Source organism: Clytia hemisphaerica, unplaced genomic scaffold, assembly GCF_902728285.1.
Source record: "Clytia hemisphaerica strain Z4C2 unplaced genomic scaffold, Clytia hemisphaerica genome assembly, whole genome shotgun sequence".
NCBI classification, from domain to species: Eukaryota; Metazoa; Cnidaria; class Hydrozoa; order Leptothecata; family Clytiidae; genus Clytia; species Clytia hemisphaerica.
The window spans coordinates 337,354-349,853 of record NW_027103432.1 but is presented as its reverse complement, the minus strand read 5'-3'; the positions used below and the strand labels follow the sequence as shown (position 1 = coordinate 349,853).

General features: G+C 35.5%; 2 protein-coding genes and 1 long non-coding RNA gene across 3 annotated transcripts in view; 2 read left to right on the top strand and 1 right to left on the bottom strand.

Moving 5' to 3' along the window:
• The first annotated feature begins 1,128 nt into the window (after positions 1-1,128).
• Positions 1,129-4,059, top strand: LOC136798061 (ribonucleoside-diphosphate reductase subunit M2 B-like). The gene is made up of 5 exons (XM_067054644.1): positions 1,129-1,349; positions 2,179-2,442; positions 2,764-3,074; positions 3,174-3,444; positions 3,741-4,059. Exons 1-5 carry the CDS (start codon positions 1,212-1,214, stop codon positions 3,909-3,911), a joined length of 1,155 nt encoding a protein of 384 aa, XP_066910745.1. The 5' UTR covers positions 1,129-1,211; the 3' UTR covers positions 3,912-4,059.
• A 2,462-nt stretch (positions 4,060-6,521) lies between these two features.
• LOC136798059 (uncharacterized) lies at positions 6,522-9,058 on the bottom strand. Its single transcript, XR_010845340.1, has 3 exons — positions 8,934-9,058; positions 7,237-7,314; positions 6,522-6,791 (listed from the first exon to the last, which is right to left on the bottom strand). It is a non-coding gene; the product is annotated as an uncharacterized lncRNA (long non-coding RNA).
• Positions 9,059-9,747: 689 nt separating this feature from the next.
• Positions 9,748-12,500, top strand: part of LOC136798057 (cilia and flagella-associated protein 47-like) — a 96,815-nt gene continuing 94,062 nt past the window's right edge. The window contains exon 1 of the mRNA XM_067054641.1: positions 9,748-10,035. Within this exon, the coding sequence (XP_066910742.1) occupies positions 9,883-10,035 (153 nt within the window). The 5' untranslated portion in view covers positions 9,748-9,882. The remainder of the gene's footprint in view (positions 10,036-12,500) is intronic.

Here is a 12,500-nt window from a genome sequence, read left to right as displayed (position 1 = left end):
GCCGAACTGAAATCTTGTTTGATCAATAAAAAACGTTCAAACGAAATAATTTTTATTAAAATTCCTCGAGAATATTCAGCCTTCCTTTCTCCGGAGGTTATATTATACTGTGTCACGGTTTTGATTTTCTTTAAAATTTGAAGTTCAGGACAACAATTGATTCTTGTAGAGCTTCAATGAGCTTGTTGAAATATCAGTAGTGCCTGAGTGAGTACCATAATCATCCCAATCCCTTTTTGACGATTTAGACTCACTTAATTTGATATGATTTGAACCCTTAATTTTAGTCTGAATCGCATACCTCTATAGATATATCCTAAATTGGGAATTGGGACGCATCGGACGAATTCACCCGAACAGAAACTCAAGAATCATCTCGGAGACTAGATATTTTTTTATTACAATAGGATAAGAGGGTTTATTACAAGGCGTAAGTCAAAATGAATATTAACAGAAGAATATTTGTCAAAATTTGAGGGCCCGTCAAAATTTTGGGCACGTCGGGCACGTTAAATTTCGGAGAGCACGTAGGGCACGAAAGGCACGGCAAAAAAATAAGGGCACGTGGGCACGTCATTTAGCAGACTTTTTGTCTCAAGGTTTCAAATCTTCTAACAAAATATCAAAAGAAATCTGCTCTAAAGTCTAAAATTCTGATTTTCATTTCTAATCCACGGAGATGGTGCGCTCAATTAAAGTTAATTTTGTTAATTTGACTATGTGATAATTTATTCCCACCTCTATGGTGTGAAAATCCTGGGGACGAAAACTTGAAAATTATGTAAGTTATTCTTCAAATATTTTGAATTGTTATGTAATTTCATGACATGGGCGTATAACTCAGTGAGGCGGAGAAAAGATAGTTCACCCCAAGAAAAGCCTACCTATGTTCTTTATGGTCGGGCGTGTGACGTTTGCATCCCCGAAAAGAAAATTTTTGTTAGGTTGCGTCATTTAGACACGTTTTTTTCTTTCGCGCTCAAAATCTCCCGCCTTTTAGGAAAATGGTAGCGCTTCAACGAATTAGATGATTAGACAATTTGCCTCCAGCCAATTGGAAATCAGAGTTGCAAAAATTGCGCGTAAACATAAATTATTTAAAAGCTCAACCAACATCATTCATTTCATTCAACCTCTTCATCAGCAAGCAAACACAGGCAAGCTCAGCAACTTTGAAATTCGTTTCGTTTTACTGAAATTCTCTTCATAAAATGGCTCTCGTCGACAGAACTAACGTGCTCAAGAACAAGGAAAACATCATGGTACCAAACTCCAACCAAATTGGACTTGATTTGGAGAAAAAGATGCAAAAACCAATGGTCAGCGATGTTGCCTCTATCATCGCAGCAGTAAGTTGTCTATTAAATCCCTTTTCCACACACTACAATGCCAGAAATGTGTAGACCATATAAACAGCTTGGGTTACTTCACTTAAAATCAATTGTCAGAGCTATTTTATCAGGGCAAGACAAAAAAGGTGGCACTTCCGTTCGGTTTGGGAACGCAATCTCTAAACTTTTCAGCCTAACCAAAATGTTTTATTTTTCACTTTTCTTCTAAACTGAAAAAATTACTGAAATTTGAGGGGGTTTTGATTGACATAGCTTAAAGGGTCCCCTCGCTTGTTTGTGATCTTTAAGAAATCAATCTATATTGGTCGAAAAACCCCTAACAACATATTCAAAGAACATAAAACTTACTGCTAGTTCCTGTAGAGATATCGCGCATTTGTCTCAACTACTTGTGTTACAAGAGCGCGAGAAAATTCAAAGGACTTCAGAAGCCAGGTTGAGTGAACATCAAAATTTATAATTTGTAATTATGGTGCAAAGAAAGAGTTTTGCATGCTAATACTTTGGGCAGTTGCTTTTCATATGATCATGAAGTGAGTGCCTTGTTATCATATTTAAGCGAGGGGTCCCTTTAAGAAAAGCATATAAAACGAACTTCCCCTGCCTGAGGAAAACCTAGGCAAAGACAGATTTGTTTTATACCCCTAGAGACCAAAAGTTGGAGAGCATCAAAATGATGCGCGCAAATCTTTATTGCCAATTTACAGGAAAGGTGTATTAGAAGAGGGATGCCAACATTACTAGATAGACCAACTTACGGTACTTGCTGAAAGTCCCGAAAGTTTCAGGCTTAAAAAGATTAATGTCCAATCTATTTCTTTTTCAGAAACCAGCAAAGATTGACAAAGATGCACAAGAAGAACCTTTGTTGCGAGAAAATCCACGTAGATTTGTCTTGTTCCCAATCAAATATCCTGATATCTGGGAAATGTACAAAAAGGCAGAGGCATCATTCTGGACTGCTGAAGAAGTGGATTTGGCTGTTGATGTGAAACATTGGCAAGAGAAACTGAAACCTCAAGAGCGATACTTTATTTCACATGTATTAGCATTCTTTGCTGCAAGTGATGGTATTGTTAATGAAAACCTGGTAAGCAAACCTCTTGCGCCTACAAGGGAGAATAGGCAATTGCTTTACTCTAGACCATTCTTCATATATTTTTAATGTTTAATCATCACAAGACCGCCTTTTATCATTCATGAAAATCAATGGGGTCTAAATCTTGTTTCTTTAGAAATACATCAGTAAAATACTTAACATATCGCCAATGTTCAAAAACTGCATTTCAGACCTTAACAATAAGAGGTCATCGTGACTAAAGACATGTAGCTTCTGGCTGTTCCTTTGCCCATTAAATTATTGGCCCATGGATATTTCTATGAACTATTTTTTCTCTAATCTCTTTTACAGGTTGAATGTTTCAGCCAAGAAGTCCAAATTCCAGAAGCCCGTGCATTTTATGGTTTCCAAATTGCAATCGAAAACATCCACTCAGAAATGTACTCTTTATTGATTGAGACTTTGATTGAAGATCCAACTGAACGTGGAAATCTCTTTAATGCCATTGAAACCATGCCTTGCATTCAAAAGAAAGCTGTCTGGGCTTTGAAATGGATCAATAAAGAGCGAGCATCCTATGCTGAACGTATCATTGCATTTGCTGCAGTTGAGGGAATCTTCTTCTCTGGTTCCTTTGCATCTATCTTTTGGTTGAAAAGCAGGTGAGTTAAATCCTACTTTGGTTCCTTGATATACTTCACTCTTAACTGTTTAACTGTCAACCTTGTGACTGAACTCAAATATTTAAATTTATTTTTCAGGGGAGTCATGCCTGGACTTACCTTTTCAAATGAGTTAATCAGTCGTGATGAAGGATTACACTGTGACTTTGCTTGTCTAATGTTCAAACATTTGGTCAACAAACCTTCAGAAGAGAAAGTCAAAGAAATCATTTTAGATGCTGTCAGAATTGAACAGGAATTCTTGACCGAATCATTACCATGTGACTTGCTTGGAATGAACAAAGGATTAATGAAAACATACATTGAATTTGTTGCAGACAGATTGCTTCTTGCTCTTGGATGTTCAAAGGTAAGGAATATTTGAAAAAAACATGATTGATCTAATACTGTTTAGCAATTGGGCTGCATCCCCTTCCTTAGATTTAACTCAAATTCAATCACTAGCTTTACCTGACATTAGAGTACTACACTGTACTATACACACACCATACTATAGAACCCAGAACTTTTTAGCTCAAATAAATCTAAATTAGAAATGTTGACATCTACACCTTTGTTCCTACTTTGAAATTTATCCTGTGTATCAAACCAATCCCTTATCCTGGGCAAAGTACTAAAAAAGTTTTCTTTTTTAATTTTATATAGATTTGGCATCGTGAAAATCCTTTCGATTTTATGGAGAACATTTCTTTGGGACGTAAAGCCAACTTCTTCGAAAGTCGTGTATCTGACTACCAAAAGTCTGGTGTCATGGAATCACTAAACGATACAGGAAAAGACCTTCAGTTCGACGAACTAGATGATTTGGATTTCTAAATAGTTTTACAATTGGATTTTATTTTTTGCTTTTTTTAATTGTAATGTATATTTTATTTAATTTTACTCAGGTCTTATATTTTATATCCTTTATCAGATGTACATAGATTGAATAACAGAAATAGACATTTTACACTGTTCATTTTAATTTCACGTCTCAAAATCACTAACCTACAAAGAGATTCTATAATACCTTTGACCTGTCGAGAATTAGCTTGATTAGAACAACATTTATATCACCATCATCTAGGTTAAGTTGTTTTGATTGTTATTCCTTAGAAATTTGGCGTTTTTGATTTTACGAAGTCGTAAAATGTGTTTAACTTGTTCTTAATATTTCGCCCATCGAAGCCTTATGTTCCTACTTTGTTCTCATAACAACACTGTAAATTGATTAATGGAATTTATGTGAGATTTTTAAATTTCATAAAAGTTGAATTAAAGATTCGAATTCCTAGATTTTTTCCACGGTATATGTGAATAGGTTAGTCTAGCAAAATAGCCGGGGGGGGGTCTGAAAAAAATCTCAAAACTTAATAAGCGGGGGGGGGTTGGAATAAAAATGTCCTGGGTGGAAAATTTTCGAAAAATTAATTAGCGGGGGGGGGGCGGCTATTACGTACCCGAGAGTAAGTCATAGAAAGGCGGCCAAGAAAAAGAAATAAGGGTAAGATAATAAAGTACTCTTAGGTTCCAAATAAACTTCCCGCTTGTTAACTTTTCGAACATTTTCCAGAAGGGCTAGATAGATACAGTACCCTGAGTATCAGGAGTCAAGTTTACAAAGAGAAAATATTAACGAATTTATTCGCGCTGTGATACTCACGGTACTAGATGGGGTGCTTTAAGGGCTCTGACCATAGTGAATTTTTCATAATTGCCGTGTTTAAAATGTGTTTTCTGACTGATGTAACCAACAAAACTATGGCATGTTATACATTTTCTGTTAGACAAACTATTCCTGAATCTGAAAATTCAAAAATTGCATTGAAAAAATTTGATGAAGAAGAAAATGAAGACTTTTGCGAGGAAGAGTATTTCAACTTTGAAGAGCTTAGTTTCGGCGAAGAAAGAACATTTTGAAAAATTTTTCGCAGTAGATGGTGTATCTTTTACCGAACAATAAAGATTTTTGCGGAAAATTTTTGTAAATGCTTCTTTGTCTCGAAATCGTCAAAATAGTGGTTTTTCATCAATTTTTCATCTGGTTTTTGCTTAAAAAAAACAGTCATAACTTTTGACACATCTTTTTAGAAAAATTTTCCGCAAAATTTAAAATAGTTCAATTCTTTGCGGACAGTGTAAAGAAATTTTGAAACAAAAAAGTTAATTAGCCATTAAAACTAAGCACTTTTTGTAAAAGAGGGTGATGCAACGTATTATTTACATCTTTTTAAAGTTCATAACGTCATTTTTGCAATTAAATTCTTAATTACTCTTAAGGGATTCGATTAAAAAGCAATTTATAAAGGCAATTCTTTGTTAAAAGTGTTAAGGAACCTGAAATATAACTTTTATGTTCAAATACCAAAACCAATTTTTCGACTATGGTCAGAGCCCTTAAAGCTCTTCCAAGCTAAAAAAAGTGAATATCGCAAAAAATATTGCGAAAACCCGCGAATCGCTGAAATTCTATTGTATTGTACTGTAGTGTCACGTGACTTAGGTGTAGGACCCAACCCCCCCCCGCAATTAGGTCAGCCCGTTTATTTGTAGTCTGAATTGCAGACCTCTACAAAACCCCAGGTAGTATAAGGAGCACGAATCCGTTAGTGGATGCCAGCAGCCTAGTTTATTTGGAACCTAAGAAGAACAAGTAGCCCGTTGGGCGTGAAGGCCCAGCAAAAGCGAAAAGTATTAAAAACGTGTTAGGGGTCATCGTACAATGCTCTACAATGTTGCATAATCAAAAAAGAAAAATACAAAGACGGGGGTTAGCTGGGGCAACAATAAACGAGACGATGCGCATCACCTATATCAAATGCAACAACAGAGTATAATTTTTTGTTCAATAGTTTTTCTTTTATAAAATAACGTTTGGTTTTTGTAAAATAAAGTTTAATTTTTTCTATGCAAAGTATAAAGTTAGGTATAATGATTTCGTTTGCTAACTCAGCTTTTTTAGATTACAAGCTCTTTCGTATTGAATAGATACAAATGTGAAGCAATTTTTGATAGAAAACAGAGAGAAATCCAAAATATTTGTTTATCTCAGCAAAAAAGAACAATAAGCCGATATCTGGTCTGATACGAAATATGTGCTCAAAATGAAACGGGAATACTTATGTTAGTACATAACCTATAGTACATAACCTTTAAATATAACGGTTTTTTTGTGTATATGTTTTTTTCAATGTAAAATAAAGTTTGGTTTTTCCTTAGCCTGTAAATTTCAAACACTCCATTGTCTCTAATAACCCCAGATCAAATACAGTTTGTTTTTCCTATGTAAAATAAAGTTTAGTTTTTCCTATGCAAAATAGAGTTTGTTTTTCCTATTATATATAAAATAAAGTTTGTTTTTCCAATGTAAAATAAAGTTTGGTTTTTAATTCAAATTTCTTTATTTAAATTTCGATACTAGTACATAAATATTAAGTGAGCTGAAGAGTAAGTTAAGTAAGCTGAGTCGATTTCGTAAGCTGAGTAATCTGATAATGTCGCAAGTTTTGATTAGCCGAGTAATCTAGTAATTCCGAGTAATCTAGTAATTCCATGCAATCTAGTAATGCCGAGTAATCTAGTAATGCCGAGTAATCTAGTAATGCCGAGTAATCTGCGGTTGTTCCAGGTAATCTGGTGATGCCAAATAATCTGAGGTAGGTTGGTTGAAGGGTTTAACCCTTCAGTAGGGGTTTAGTAACCCTTTGGTCTTGAAATCTGTAAAAAGAAATAAAAAAGGAATTTAGAAAGATGTATACTATTCATCATCATATCAATTGGAAATTAATTAGTCAAAGAAAATATTTACATGCAAAGTTATTCAAGAAAAATCACAAAAAGCCAGTCAAATTCATGGCACATGCTGATAAAAATAAATTTCATTTACGAGAAAGCTCTTGACTATTTACTTACTGGGAACTTTTTTCCATGAAAACAGTTAAAATCTGAGCAGAATTACTGTATGAAAAGTTTTCCTGGCCTTTTTTTCTTATAAAAATAGAACACTTAAAGGGTACAGAGATGGTTTCTATTATGAACAGTCCTAAGGAGTTCTTGTTCATCATCCAGCTTCGCTATTACATATTCCTGCTGCAAGCAATGAAAAATGATGTCAAGTTAGACCTATGCTTTCGATTCCCCCTCTATCTCAGTAAGTACCAACCTGAATAAATCAGTCATAATGATGGGTAAGACAGAGATGACAACTGGTCAGGAGTTGTCCACGCAGTTGGTTTTCAAGCTGAAAAGAAGAAATATTAATTTAACATCAAAGAATTTGAAAATTTACCAATTTTATAACCATTTTGAAGCAGATGAAATGTTCTAATAATATTTCTGCTATGTTTATTCTATGTACCTTAAAGGGAACTAATTTTCACAGTCCGTGAAAAAATCAAATTTTTGAGAAAAACTGTGAAAATTAGTTCCAAAAGTTTTAAAAAAGACGCAATGAATTCCCAACATTCTGTAAGGAAAGGCAGTGCGCTGGCCAATGAAAAAAGAGTTTTTTTATCAAAGCTAATTCAAAACTGTACTTTTAAAGTTGCGAATTTGTGCGCAAAGGTGAAAGCAAGTGAAATTGTATGCTTTCAGTGAAGTTTGTGGACGAAATCAGAAAGAAATTGGCTAAAAAGATTTTCGTCACAATACTTGCTTTTTTATCGGCATGTAGTCGGAACTCCTCCCCCCCCTAATCGGCCAAATGCCGATAAAAAATTCGAAAATCTTTCGTCAAAGACCCCAAAGATGTAAAAAAGAATAGACCTTTTTTCAAAGAGGACGTCCTGTTGAATAATTATGTAGTCCAGCCATATAAACAATGATAAAGCCATGCATAATTACTGTATCATGCATATTGTAATAATTATGCATGGTTTTAGCATTGTTTTTCTGCTGAACTACATAATTATTCAACAGGGTGGCCTCTTTGAAAAAAGGTCTATGTATTCAAACACAGCCAAATTGACTGTCCAAAATTTTACTAGGCAATGGTTGTGGCCGTTCTCTCCTTCGTCATGCTCGTTTTCGGGGTAGAGCGGAAGAAAAGGCAAGAGGAAAACCGGGCAATTAATGTCTACCCCCATATCGCCCTGAAAATTTCTGGGGGTTGCCAGGGACGTGCGTTAATGATTGGTTTGATTGACTGTCAATTACGTTTGATTTGTTCGATTCATGGACAATGATGTTCGATTGCGTTTGATCAGACAAGGCCGCGACCACAGAATTCCCTCTATCAAGCGCCGCCCTCTATTAAGCGTCGTCCCCTATTTAAAAAGCGCGCACCTAAAATCACAAAAATTAAATGCGGCACACTTAGTTAGAGTAAGTAATATTCAATTGATTCGATTATATCTCATAATCGAACGGCAATAAATCCTGGGTAATATTTGATTGCGATTAAATTGTATTCGACAATCAAATTAATCGCATCATTCAATTGCGTTCGATTGACATTGTCTGGAAACGGGCATTGGGCTGCTCCAGTTTAAGTCTGTTATAAGGCGGTGGACGACACAGGTTTTCCGAGGTAAAATGCTTTTTCGAAAGTACTGGATTACCAATACAGAATCATTTTTATAGCAGAAAAATCTTGAATCTGATACAGAGATTGTCTAATCCTGACCACCCCTTTCTAATCCTGACCTACCTCTAATACTAATTTACAGAAAATACTGTCTTTACTTTAAAAACTTTAATTGAATAGTATGAAGAAGAACTAATCTACTAAAATACCATCTAAATTTGGAAAAACTGTTTGTTTTAGAGGTAGGTTGGGATTAGAAAGGGGTGGTCAGGATTAGACGTTTTGTGGCCTATTCTACTAGATCTGAAAAATTTTATTCCAAAAAAAATACATACCTCTTGTTTTACAAATGAGCAAGCAGCAAACAACACAGTAAAAGGATGAATAATCACGAAAAATAACGATTGTATATCAATAAATCTGTAAACAGCAACAATCAATGAAATAACAGCGTCTGAAAATGTCAGAGTTGGTCTGATATTTCAGGAGGAGAAAACTGGAGAAAAAAACTTTGTCTCCACTTAATCCGCCATTTTGAGCTATAAAATGCAAAGAGCGCGAGATCTACAACAACAACAACTTAGATAGACTAGTAACTAGTCGTTGTATTTCACTCTGTAGCTCCGCTTGCAACAGACTCACTCCCTTCACTGAATACAATACGCAATACAGATACTTGCTAGTCTACAATTTAGAAGGAGGGCGGTTTTTGTAAAAACGAAAACGAAAGTGGGACGGACAAACAGACAGTTGCTTTTGAAAGGCCCGTTCGCTAAAGGCCGGTCTCCACTTGCGCGCGCTTCGATCGCGCTTTTTCGAGCAAAGCTTCCACGCTATTGGTCAAAAGAAAAATGAAGCAACTCCATTGGCGCGAACTGACGTAACGGTTGAAAAAAGTTGAAATGTGTTCAACTTTTTTTTCAAGCGCGCGCTACATTTTTATGACGTAATCTTTTTTCCAAGCAAAAAGGATTGAAGCCCAAAAGCGCGATCGTAGCGCGCGCAAGTGGAAACCGGCCTTAACGCTGGGCCAATAAACAAACATGTAATAAGGGCGTTACGGTTTGTTACCGTTCGACCCACCCACCACACGCCCAATCATCTAACGCCCATTTGGAGAAATCGAAACTAAAATGGTAGCAGAATAGCGGGGAATGTTTACTTGACGACAGATCAATCTGCATGCTCTTTTGACCCAAATTATTGGTCCAAATTATGGGGAATTCATATGAGATGCTAAGTCAAATGTAATATTTGATTCGTTTTTATTGATATTCACATAAAATGGAGTATGAGAGAGTCGCTGGCGTTAAAATAACACCTTCTGTTGTTGAGTTTTATGATGCTGAGCCAAATGTTGTGCATCAAATGAAAATTAGTGTTCAAAACCTGGACAAAGTTTCAAAGCATGTCAAGCTGCTTCCCCCGAATTCAAAGGTAAAAATTAACTAGCTCTTCAAAAATAGTTACCATTTGGCTTTATTCAAGATCCACACAGAAAATTTGCAATAATATTCTTTATGGCGGCCATCGAAAAATTGTTCTGTTTGCCCCCATACATAATGATAGTCCCGCTGCTGAGGTCGATAAATGTTTCATTTCGTGACACACATCTTAGAACTACTGTAACTTTTTTTGGTGGAAACTCGCGAATTAGTATATGTAGATTCCAAAATCAAAAAGTTTCCACGATATTGGGCTATTCCATTTTTAAACCATACGATACAGGGGTGTTGACGAACTTTTCCAGGGTAGCAACTCCAGAAGATTTTTCAAGTTTTAATTTTTTTTTCAAAATCTATCCTATCTTGTAGAGCTTTGAAAAAGAAAGAAAATGAGGGGTCATAGGCCTCCAGAGGATAGAGTCATATCACCAGTGCACGAACGGCCCCAGTGCACGAACGAGCGTCTTTGAACTTGAAAAAAACAACCAAAAACAAAATTCTATAGAACTTCCTTTGTGCAGCAGAATCCTCAAACTATTCCTTGCAATCTCTCCAAAAATTAAAATAAACGGAGCACTAGAACAACACCAAACCGATTTTGAACGAGGCCAAGTAAAAAAATCACGAAATTCGGGATTTTTGTAAATATGGCTGATCGCGAGAGAAAATGTTCTTTATAAGAAAATTTGCGCAAGAAGAGTTCTGAAAATGACTTTCCTCTTTTAAAAACCTGTTATCTTCCATCACACAAAATTTCATTGAAACATGTTAGCTCATTAATTCAAAATCAATAGAAACATATCATCAGTAGTTGATATAAAAAAGGTTCCAGTCCGCGAACGATCCGAACACCATATTCAAAATGAAGACATTGCAACGTCAAAACATTCGAAAGCGCTGGCGATCTCAATTAAAAAAGAAGACACTGCATTGCCGCGCTTTTCGATGAGCAAAACTTGAAAAAGAAAACAAAAAAATGGACGACAAGAAAATATTTACAAAAATAAACAGGTTAGTAAAACACTAAAGTTCTTATAAAAAAGACGCTATTTTGGTGAAAAAGCGCGTGGTTTTGAAAAGTTCAAATACCCCTGTATCATCTCGGAAGAGAGTTAAAGTATTACCTGCGAGCGGAGCTCTAATTTTTTCTTTCAAAAGATCGTTCGCGCACTGGTTCCTCGTTCGCGGACTGGGTCCGAATAGCGCGCACTTTTAACGACTTATTATTCCAAGAAGAAGTCTTCAAATAAGGTGAAAACAAACTGAAAGAAGGACTTCAAGCTTGTTTACGAGATGGTCAAAAAGGATTTATGTAAAAACCAAAAGTAAGTCAGAAAAGAGAAAAATAAGTTTGCCGTTCGTGCACTGGGTACCCCCCTCTAAGTGGTTGTAAAGATATTCAAATTTTAGTGTCAAAATTTTGACTAAAAATGTCAAAAAAAGGTTAGGAAAATAGCTTGGAAAAATTCGAAAAATGTGTCAAAAAAGAAAAAAAAAGAAATTTTCCAGTCATGCTTCTTAAATTTTGCATATCTCTTTTTCTAGTTCAGCTAGAGACCTCAAATTTGGAGGGAGAATTCTTTGATGGTGTTAGAATATTATTATATAAAAATATTTGTAAAATATTTAGTATATTTATCAAAATAACGAAAGATATATCTTTTTTTGAAAAAAGAAGACATTGCATTGTTTTATTTTTGTTTTGAAGAAAATAGCTTGGAAAGGTTGAAATGAGTCAAAAAGGTGGTAGGACCCATTTTCAAGGGGCCTCTGGAAATGGAGGAACAAAAACTTATGAGTAGAGAATAAGTTTTTCTGAAAGTAGAAACCCCAAATGAAAAGAAAATCCATTTCGGCAGAAATAAAAACTTTTTTTTGGGACATTCCCATGCTAAAGAAGCAAAAAAGTTAAAAAAAGTTAAACAAAACTACATGAAAATGAAAGAACTAGAATTAGCGAATGTGATTTTTGAATTCCTCACCCTTTTTCTGATAAACATACAAAGTTTCAGCCTCCAATTACTTTTTCCTCCGTTTCCAGACACATTTATTCTTCGAAAGTTGCAAATTTCTTTTCTCCCGTCGGCAAACAATTTTCAAAATGTTGCAAAACGTTCGGCATTTTACCAATTTGCCGTCTAGCCCGTGTCCACAGTGTTATATACCGCTGGAAAGCTAAGATCACGGGCTTTCTTTTAGTAAAAACCGGAACGCTTTAGCATACATAGAAGAAAAGTTAGAAGGGTTCAAAGTTCACGGAAAAATGAAACATTTGGTTTGACGTCAACGATAGTTGCGTGACTTCTGGAGTCGCTATCCAGGGGGGGACTGAGCCTTGATTTTCCTAGGGGCTTTTGGTCATTTTCAGATTTTCCAAGGGGGTTATTAAAGGTCTAGGGGTTTCTCCTCCTCCTAAACTGGCACCAATAGTCACTTTCCAGGCCCTTTTTCACCAAA